The sequence below is a fragment of the Orycteropus afer genome, unplaced genomic scaffold, assembly GCF_000298275.1.
Source record: "Orycteropus afer afer isolate SDZICR_OR568_19922 unplaced genomic scaffold, OryAfe1.0 scaffold00118, whole genome shotgun sequence".
In the NCBI taxonomy this organism is placed as follows: domain Eukaryota; kingdom Metazoa; phylum Chordata; class Mammalia; order Tubulidentata; family Orycteropodidae; genus Orycteropus; species Orycteropus afer.
Window position 1 is genome coordinate 6736750 of NW_006921705.1, and position 11196 is coordinate 6747945.

The 11196-nt window shown below is 34.0% G+C and overlaps 1 protein-coding gene across 1 annotated transcript in view; it reads right to left on the minus strand.

The window, feature by feature from the left end:
* ATAD1 (ATPase family AAA domain containing 1) overlaps positions 1-11196 on the minus strand; it is a 76456-nt gene that overhangs the window by 44937 nt on the left and 20323 nt on the right. Inside the window, exons 4-5 of the mRNA XM_007944030.1 lie at positions 5348-5548; positions 2967-3073 (exon numbers count right to left, since the gene is read on the minus strand). Coding sequence (XP_007942221.1) covers positions 2967-3073; positions 5348-5548 — 308 coding nt within the window. The remainder of the gene's footprint in view (positions 1-2966; positions 3074-5347; positions 5549-11196) is intronic.

Sequence of the window (11196 nt, forward strand, 5' to 3'; positions counted from 1 at the left end):
CACCCAAATCACAATGTAAAGAAAGAATAAATGAGGAATCAAATACCACATAGCAAATATTTATATAATAATATATGTCAGACACTTTTAAAAGCATTTTACTTACATTAATTCCTTAAAACCCTATAATTCATTGGAGGATATGGTCCTTTTCTCTTTATAGATATTATCCCCTACATACAGATACAAAGTGATTATATAACTTGGCCAAGGTCACACAGCTAGTTGATGCCAAGGCTCTGCTTTTCTAATTCAATTGGAAACCTTAGCAATGAGTAAAAGCCCACTAAAAATGGCCTGACTTACTGAGGTGACAGAGGAACAACCAAGATAATTGCCCTAAGATCTCCTTTGAACTTGTAACTGAAGCCACTCCTTGAGTTCACCTTTCAGCCAAATAGTAGATTGACTTATAAAATAAAACAATGTCAGCTGTGAGTAATGTGCTCCCTTAAACAATCAATATGAGACCAAATGGTTAATATGTACCCAAAAGCAAAGGTGACTAAGCAAGGAGGGTCATGGAAGCTATAGCAATGGAAACAGAACAAACAGATAGAAACAATAAGAATGCTAACACACTACAAAATTTTCACCAATGCCATGGAACAATCTGTACACAAATTTTTAAATGGGAACCTAATTTGCTATGTAAACTTGCACCTAAAACACTGTATTTAAAAAAAAAAAGCCCTGATAGACTTGGAAAAGAATCTAACAATTTCTAGAACTAAAAAAAAAAAAATTGAATAATAAGTTCAAGGAAAGGGTTAAATAGCAGAAAAGGTCCAACTGAACCTGGAATTAACAAGTTGGAAGAAAGAGGTAAAGAAATTACTCAGCATACAGTACAAAGAGAAAGAAAATATAAAAGAGACATTAAAGACATAGAACATAAAGGTACATTCAACTGGCTTCCCAGAAAGAGGCAACATAGGGAACAGAGAAGACGCATTTTTCAAAGAACAGCTGAATTTTTAAAAAATGATGAAAGCTATGATTCTAAATATATTGTTTAAAAAAGGCAAAGAGATTATAAAATAGAAAGTATCTTCTAGAGTTAAAACAACAAAAAAAATGTTCCCATGAGATCTAAGTAGGTAATAGATGACAAAAATGGAAAAAACAGTTCTAGGAACATGCTGGATGAAATACTTTAAGTATCTTTTAAAATACATAATTTACCTGGCAATTATGTATAAAATATTCAGAGGCCAAGAAGTAAATGTAAGGGGAACCCAAGAGGAAAGAATGAACAATAAAGCAGAGTTTCTCTTTAGGGGTATATGCTAAACCAAGAGAACTTAGCTATGGTTTTCACAGCCTTTCGGGGGAAAAGCCAAAGCCTGGGATAAAAGACTACCATGTATAAAACTGAAAACCTAAAGGAAGTGCTACTATATTAGTATAAGGGAGAACTAAAACAGACAGGGCCCCTCTATCATCACCAAGGGACTGTATAGACAACTGCCTGTAATATTTTATCTTGGTGTTGAGGGGAGGCAACATTTGTCAGCTGTCTGGATGTTTAGTCTAAATCCTTACTACTTCAAGCCAAGAATTTAGTTTAAATTGGTCCTGGCTTAGTAGTGCTCCTAGGGTACCTGGCAGAAACAAAACCCATCATTTTTGTGAAGATAATTTTTGTTGAAGAGAAATCCATCTTCAGCATAGGGCTCAATTAATTTCCTCTCAGGAATTGATGGATAAGAGGAAGGAAAAACAAATAAGCAAGCACACAGATTTTTTAAAAAAAAAAGCTCAAAAAACATAAGCAGAAGATGTTAAAAACAGACTACCTAACCAACTTGTGATCAAATGAACAAGAACTTTTAAAACTGAAAGTATCTGGATAGGGAGGATACCTATAAATGCACTGCAACTCTCCAATGAGTAATAAAGTACACTTCTTGGAACGTATTTTGGGAAATGTAACTGTAAAGACACAGAAGCAATTCTGGAATTGTGTGTGTGTAAAGGTTAAAAAGGAGCTCTGGTGGCGTAGTGCCTAAGGCATTTGACTGTTAACCAGAAGGCTGGCGGTTCAAACCCACCAGCCACTCCTTGGAAGGAAGATGAAGCAATCTACTTCCGTAGCGATACTGCCTCGGAAACCCAAGGAGGGGTTGCTATGAGTTGAAATCGACTTGATGGCATATAACAACAACAACAAAGGTTAAAAACATTTTATCTAGGTAGTGCAATTTAGAATGGCATTTTCCTCTGTATTTTTCTGAACCTCCCATATTTCTACAATAAATTTAGACTACTAAGATGTCTACTAAACAGTCTAGTGAAACCAAAAACGTGACCAGGAAAAATATCCAATGATCTTTTTATCTTTTTTACTGGTATAGAGAAAAATGAGAAAACACAAGCATACAATGACAGAAAACAAGAGAAAAACTATGTAAGTTGTGGCCACTACTGAAAAATATAAAATGAAAATTAGTGACATAAGAGGGTAAAGACCATAAAGAATTACGGTAAAAACGAAAGACAGAATAGTGGCAAAACAGTTACAGGAAGAAGTGTATGTGAACTGCTGTATGGAAAGTGAATCTGCTCTGTACATCTTCACCCAAATCACAATTAAATAAAAAAGAAGGAAGAGTCAGGGGAAGAGTAAGAATAATAAAAACAACGTGGGCAGAATACACACTGCCACTAGTCATTTCCTTTTCCTCAGCATAGTATTCCTAAAAGTCCAGAGAGAGCCCTTATCCTAGTTTTCTCTCACTACTGCATTTGTTTCAGGCAGTTAGGCAATCTATTAACATTTTGTTAAACCTGAATCCCTCAAATCAGAAGGATGTAACAAATCACCATCTTTCAGATCCTCATCATTTATGGATTTAAGTATAAATAATTAAGAAAACTTCTGTAAAAAAGTATAAAAGTAACACGCTGTATTTTCCACTAAAAGCAACAAAAACAAAAGTTTAAGGAAGATGTCTTTCATATACCTGGCAGCTATGATCGGTATCCAATCCATCCCAGAGACTCATAAACTGAGCTTTCATCATGGCTGTAGCTTCATGATCAGAACTTGAACGGTTTCGCAGAAAGGAATCTAGAGAAAAAAAAGTTCTTAACCTCAGAAATCAATAATGAATTATTTATATTTTAGGTAATTTCAAATCATTTAATCAAAATAAGACACTTTTACAAAAGATTACAAGGAAAATTATGCCATCTCAGAGATTACTCTGATAACCTATAAAAATTATAGTTAATTACTGAGCAAATTAAAATGTAATTTGCAATCTTAAATTCCTTCCTAAAACACTTATGTCAACATATATAAGAGAAATAACGGCTCTGGTACCGAGAGGTTAGAAATGAATTAAGTAGAACTTGGGAAAAATCTGTGTGCTTCAGCCTTAACTTTCTAGGCTAGCTGAAATCTAAGTATTCTTAATTCTAGGATCACATCTTTTTGTTCATACTTTCTTAGTAATACACAAAAATGTTATGGAAAACTCCTAAAACATTATTAAGTGAAAAATGTAGCAAACTAAATCATACAATGATCTCAAAAAATGTTAAATACATATACATGGTAACATGCTATACACAGTAAAGAAGTCTTTCAGGAAATATTAATAACCAAATTACTAATTAGTTTTGTTACTGTTCAATGATGTATTTTAAAACAATTTTTATTTTCTCCATTACTTTCTTTCAAATTATCACCAATGAACATAAAATGTTGTGAAAAAAGAAAATATGAAAAGAACCAAAAGATCTTACAGAGTTCAAAGCTAATCAACAAAATAAAAATCAAATGACTGAGAGATTAAACATAGCCTAGGAAAGAATTTTTTTATCACCTATGCTAAGATTGATTGATTTAAAGTAATTTTTTATTGTAGTAAAATATAACTAAACATCTACCATTTTAATTATTCACCCCCCCCCAATTATGAGGTTCATTAGGGAAGTGTCATGGATTGAACTGTGTCCCCCTCCCCCCAAAATATGTGTGAACTTGTCTGGGTCACAATTTCACTGTTTCGACAATCATGTAATGATATAATCATCCCCCACATCATGATCTGATCTGATCAGACAATCAGTTGTAAGGAAATTAGGATGGGATGTGACCTTAGTCAGGTCACAGCCCTGTGTGGTCTGCATCACCTTTTATCTTAAAAGAGATAAAGGAAAGCAAGCAGGAGAGGGACCCTCAGTACCACAAGAAAAAAGCCAGAAGCAGAGTGTGTCCTTGGGACCCAGAGTCCCCATTTTAATCACTTTTAAGTGTACAATTCAGTGACGTTAGTTATATTCCCTATGTTGTAAAATCATCACCACTATTTATATCCAAAAGTTTTCATCACGCTAAATAGAAACTAAGTACTCCTGAAGCAATAATTATTTCAGTGGATCAAGAATAGGATAAAAATTCTGATGATCCATAAAAATCTAGAAATAGTTCATTAATATAAAAGAATCAAAACATATAGGAAAAAATGGACAATTTTATAAGTTGGCTGCCCATATGGAAAATGATGAAATTAGATTCCTAACTCACAGTGTATGCTAAAAACGTATGTAAATATATATATAGATATATGAAAATTTATAGGAGCAGGGAAGGAATTTGTCAACTAGATACTAAAAAACATAAATCATAAAGGCAAAAGTTACAAATGTAACTAAATTTAAATTTTTGTAAAAAAAATCTATTATAAATATCATAAAAAATACAAAGGAAAATGCAAATACACTCAAACAAAAGCTAGACTATTTCTAGATTTTATGGATCATCAATGTTTTTGGCAATTCACAAGTAAACCTAAATAGCTAATTAACCTGTTAAAAAATGTCCAGATTCATTAGGTAGCAGCAACACAAATTCAAACAATAAAATAATTCTTGGTCTTTTACTGGTAAAAATGACAGTATCTGGGAAAAACAAATCGTAGGGAGTACACAGATAAACAAAAACTCTACACACTGGTAGGAATAAGAACAGTTTTAACCACTTTCAAGATCTGATAATCCTAGTAAGGTTGACATATTTTACAACCTAATAGTTCTATTTCTAGGTATCCACACTACACAAACTCTTGCATATATGTGCATGAGGAAACATGTACATGCATTGCCTATTACAATACAGTTTGTAATAGGGAAAAGACACATAAACCCATTAAGTAGGAAAATCAATAGACTATGGTTTTATACTGCATCACAGAGATAGTACATAGCATATTGGAATGTTGGTTATCTCTTTAGTTTTATTAATATGGCCTATTAAATGTTAAAACGACATCTGTTTATCGAAACGCCATCTTTTAAAATGACTTTTTAAAGTGCTCCCATAGAAAACATAACATACCTATTTCATCTATAAAGATGATAGAAGGCTGCAGCTTTATGGCAAGGGAGAAAACAGCAGCAGCCAATTTCTGAGATTCTCCATACCACTTATCGGTCAGTGTTGAAGGCTGAAGGTTAATAAATCGACAGCCTGCTTCTTTGGCTGTAGCCTTGGCAATCAATGTTTTACCACAGCCTGGAGGCCCATAGAGAAGAACACCTAGAAATGAACATGAAATGTCATTAATTCCTTTAAGAGAATGAGATGTTTGCTTTAGTTTAGGTGATAATCAACATATTACTGCTGTCTACGCTAAAATTTTTCCCAATGTTTAAATCTGGTTTTGTTCATTTTTTTAATGGTATAAATTATAGAATAATCAGAAAAAAAAACATATGCAGGTAGTTTCAGTATCTTCTGAGTTACAAAAAACTGCATTTTTTCCCCTTTGATAAACCTTACTATTCTATTAGTAATGTGTACTACATACAATGTTGGAGCTTACACTTTGCTGATGTTATTACTCTATGCCAACCCCCAAAGACAAAAAGAGATTGTATTTATAATAAAGATTGTTGTATACTGCCGTTGAGTCGGATCCGACTTCTAGCGACCCCTCCTTAGATTTCTGAGACAGTATCATTATGGAAGTAGATTGCCCAACCTTTCTTCTGAGGAATGATGGCTGGCGGGTTTGAACTGCCAGCCTTCTGGTTAGCAGTCAAATGCCTTAGGCATTACGCCACCAGAGCTCCTGTTTATAAAGCTAGTGATAATAAAAGGCAATAATAACTTAAAAAAAAAAAAGGAGGTATATGACTTATGTCAGAACCAACTTACAGGGGAGTTGTAGGAACAGAACCAACTCACAAGTCAAAAATATTTTGGAAACCTAATACATGTAAAGAAAAATAATTGTGAAGCCATTATGCTAGCAGTCTAGTTAATGAATAAGCAGAAAGGCTCCATTAATTAGTTTCAGTGATGACACGTAGTTGGGGATTTATAGCATTCCTGTACCTCTTCCTTTCCTGAAAAGGTCCAGAGTTCAGGATACTATTCTTGACATCCAAACTTATACTACTCTTTCACTGGATGACAAAATTATCTAATGCCCTCCACCTTCCCAAGTTAACAAAGCATGCACTTTCATAACCTGAAAAAAAACAGACAACTTCAGAACAGATTATAGCAAACACTGTTTTGCTGTTGCTCAGAGATTTACGTTTTAGCCAAAAGGATTTGTAATCTTTTCTAAAGACATAAAATGACCTCTTCTTAAAAGAATCAGAAACTACCAGTCACTTCTGTTATAACTTTCAAAGAATGAAACCGTATTTTTAATTTATAGCCTTCAGTGATAACAGTTTGCTTCTACATACAAATTAAGGTACTTTTCATATATAAAGGTTCTAAGTAAGTTGGAGTCTTAAACATTCAGGGAATCACCACCATCTGCTTCTCAACTAAAATGACATAGCATTTTCTCAATAATTGAATACTAAAATTATGGCCCTGTATATGAATAAATCATCTACAAACAGAATTTACCAAAAAAAGTAATCCACAGACCTCTGAAAAACAGTTGCTTAATTCACAGCTTTTGAACTTTTCTCATACACAAGCCTTAAAAAGTGACAGAATTTATAGAGAGCATGCTGGAGTAAACTGGAGGGGATCTGAAGGAATCTCTAATTTTCTTCTTATTACAGAATAAAAATAAAATACAAAATATAAGGTAAGAAAAAAGTATTGTATAAAGTTTCCCAAAACAAATTTTAAAAGGAGAAACTTGAGCTTGTTTCCAGAAACCTAACAGCAAATTTGTTCCCATTTCTTGTTGTTAGGTGCCATCAAGTCTGTTTCAGCTCTTAGTGGCGCAATATACAACAGAATGAAACACTGCTCAGTCCCGTGCCGTCCCGACATTGCTATGCTAGAGCCCACTGTTGCAGCCACTGTGCCAGTCCATCCTGTTGAAGGAGTCTTCTCTTTTTTCACCGACCCCTACTTTATCCACCATGATCTTCTGTGCCAGAGACTGCTCTGATGAGACGAAGTCTGGCCATTCTCACTTCTAAGAGCATTCGGATGTACTCTTTACAAGACAGATTTGCTCATTCTTCTGGCAGCCCAATGTATATTCCATCAATGTATTTTCCATCAAACCACAATGCAAATGCATCAACTCTTCGGTCTTCCTCATTCACTGTCTCACCATGGTGGTTTGGGTCAGACACAAACAATTTTTTTTTTTTTTTTGAAGTCTTCAAGAGAAACAACTTTGCTCTTTAAAACTTTAAAGAGCTCTTTCACAGCAGATTTGCCCCAACGCAATACATTTGATTTATTGACTGCTGCTTTCATGGGTGTTGACTGTGCGTGCATCCAAGTAAAATGAAAGCCTTGACAACTTCAATCTTTTCTCCATTTATCATGACATTGTTTTTAATGGTCCAGTTGTAAGGATTTTTGTTTTATGTTGAGATGTAATACATACTGAAGGCTGTAGTCTTTGATTGTCATCAGTAAGTACTTCAAGTCTTCTTCACTTTCAGCAAGTAAGATTGTTCTGCGTTATCACAGGTTGTTAATGAGTCTTCCTGAAATCCTGACGATGCATCCTTCTTCATATAATCCAGCTTCTTGGATTATGTGTTGAGCAAACAGACTGAATAAGTACGTTGAAAAGATACAACTCTGATGCACACCATTGCTAATTTCAAACTATGCATTATGCCCTTGTTGTGTTCGAAAGACTGCTTTGTGTACATATAGGTTCCTCGTATGCACAATTAAGTGGTCTGGAATTATAATTCTTGGCAATTTATCCATAATTTGTTATGATCCACACAGTAGAATGCCTTCGCATAGTCAATAAAACACAGGAAAACTTCTTTTTGGTATTCTTTGCTCCCAGCCAAGATCCATCCGACATCAGCAATGATATCCCTCATTCTACGTGCTTTTCTGAATCCAGCTTGAATCTAGCAGTTAGTTCCCTGTCCATTTAATTCACATAAAGCTGAAAACATATGGGATGACTGCAAAAGCTTGGCATTATCATATTAATCGTTTTGATTATGTAATTTCATGGGGAATTCAAAGCTATTAGCAAATTATGATACACATATTACTTGAATTTCGGGGCTTTAGAACTATTGACACAAAAGCCTTCATATTTTGTTGACTTTGCAGCTGCACCATCATTTCATAAACCTATGCAGTATGTTTAGAAGGACATATTTGTTTCAATGTATTCACTTACCACTTTGAATATTTTATCCCTACCTGTTTAATTCTGGTACTTATACGAGCAGGAGTAAGTTTTCAAGTTATTTTTTCTTCAAGGATTACAACTAGCACTATTAACTGAGCATTTAACTAGTGTTATTAACTGAGCAATTATTAACATCTGAAGATTCAAAATGCAATGAAAGCCTGTGGATTTCATAATCTTCTGGAGTATGGAGCTTTGATACATGAGGTACACAAGAGGAGCTGTCAATGTTCATTTCTTCACCTGGTTGTTTTACATGGGTGTTAGCTTTATAATTATTCATACAACTATCTATACTTCTGTAGAATGCATGTCAAATTTCACTAAGATTCATTTGACTCATTATCAGTGCATTTACTCATATTATTATTTATAAATGGTACCTGTTCAATCTCTTTTGCTTAAGTGTTAATTTTAAACACAGTTAAATTTAAGTGTTAATTTTTATGAAGGCTGATAAATGAGTGGTTCTGCAAATGAATGTGAAGCATTTTACCTTATGATTTGTACAATGTCTTAACTCATTTTTTTGGCTCAACCTGATAAAGTTTCACCATTATAACTAATTTCAACAAAATTAAAAATTTGTATGTTGTGCTTTGTAGAGGCTTAAATATTCAAATCCCTTTTGTTTGAGATGAACAGTTTTGATAAGGGCTTTACTTGATAAGTAGTACAAACAATAAAAAACTCAGAATGAGGAAGTAGGAAGTTTTGAGGCACATATCCAAATTTGAGATACTCCTCATTAGTGACAAATACATCGCCTTATTACTGACAAACTTTTCTTTCTTTCATTCTTCCCTGGACTATTTCTTGACTTTCAAGTTTTAATAAAAATTTGCCCAAATGGTAGATAAATTAGTATCTATAAAGTACTTAAGGTGAATCTAGGACTTTATGGACTAAGAAAAATTTTCCAAAAAAATATTCTTCTTAGGTTATCTACAGTCTTAAGCATGTATCAAAACATAGGACAATGTGCCAAAATAATAGTTAGCAAATTCACAAAGTTTATAGAGGAGCAATAGTGTTCAAATGGAACTGCAACTGTTGTAAATTTCTAAATGTTTAGAGAAAAAAGTTCACATTTTTTTACGCAGCTACCAAATCTTGTGGTATGTTCCTGTAATCAATTAGTGGCATAACAGTGTACAAAAGCACAACTGTTATGATGCTCCATCTTAATATATTTATGCCATCTAGTGGCACAGTGCCTAAGGCATCTTACTGCTAAACCAGAAGGCTGGTGGTTCAAACCCAGCAGCCACTCCTCAAAAGGAAGGTTGGGCAATCTACTTCCACAGTGATACCACCTCAGAAATCCAAGAAGGGGTTGCTATGAGTTGGGCTCGACTTGACGGCAGTATGTTGGTCTTGTTTGGTATTAAGTTAACTACTGACCTCACTTGCTGCATGGACAGGACATAACAATTTACTCTCAAATGATCTTTCTGTCCATGGGAGGCAGTGATCACTTTCACCTTACATAGCAGTTAACTGTGTAAGAATAACAGAAAATTAGCAATACAGCAGTGACTCTAACCTAGATAACCTGATTTCTGCACAAAAAATGAACAAGCACAACACAACTGATTTTATGTTCCACTTCTGTACACTAATATTTATACTGTGAGCCATGAAGTAAATCAATCATTTTTCAAATGTTACTGATGAAAAAAAAAGTTTTCAAAAACCAAAGTGGTAAAGTTCAAATATATAAAAGTTAAGATTACATATCAACAAATATATTTATGTAACTCCAAAAAATTTAAAATATTGTATTTTTATACAAATAACACGTGTTCTACATTTTTTAAAATTCCCCGCCCCCCCAAGCATGTCATGCTAATATTTTTTCTTAAGGGAGGGGAGGCTGGCAAAAGAATTTAGCACATGTACATTAATTGCATAAAAATACGGCACACATACCAACTATCCAGTTTCTGGATGTTTTCCAACAAGTAGCAGATTTAATGCATCCTCTCTATACTTTGATATCTGCTATGTTAATTTAGACTTTAAACCAAGTCCAACTGGTAAAGCCACCTAGACTAAGAAATGAATGATGAGAAAGAAGCTTCCTCTAACAGCATATAAAGAGCATTTTATTTCCTTAAATTCACTAGCATTGTGTAATGGAGAACTGAAAACAGAGTTTTTTTTCAGACTATAAATAAATTAGTATGGTAAAGAACTAAAAACACAATAAACTAAATCCTTTTTGTTAGAAAAAAATAAAGAGCTTTGTTGTTTCAGAAAATAAGAAAAAACATATGACAAAAAACCTTTGTTGCTTTAGTTAATAAAAAGAGTATGCCATTGTTGTTGCTAATCCTCTACTTACGAAAAACAAAAATTGTCTACTTCATAAAAAAGCACAGGTATAGTGACTGGTACGCCATCCAATCTGCAGTCTATTCAACTATGGGACCAGAAGAACTAGATGGTGCCCGGCTACCACTGTCATCCACTTGGAAGGGGATCTATGTAGGAGATCCTTGATAGAGAGGGAGAACAATGTGGAACAAAACTCAAAATCATTTGGAGAAAAAAAAAAAGGGGGAGGAAGACCAGGTTTGCTGGT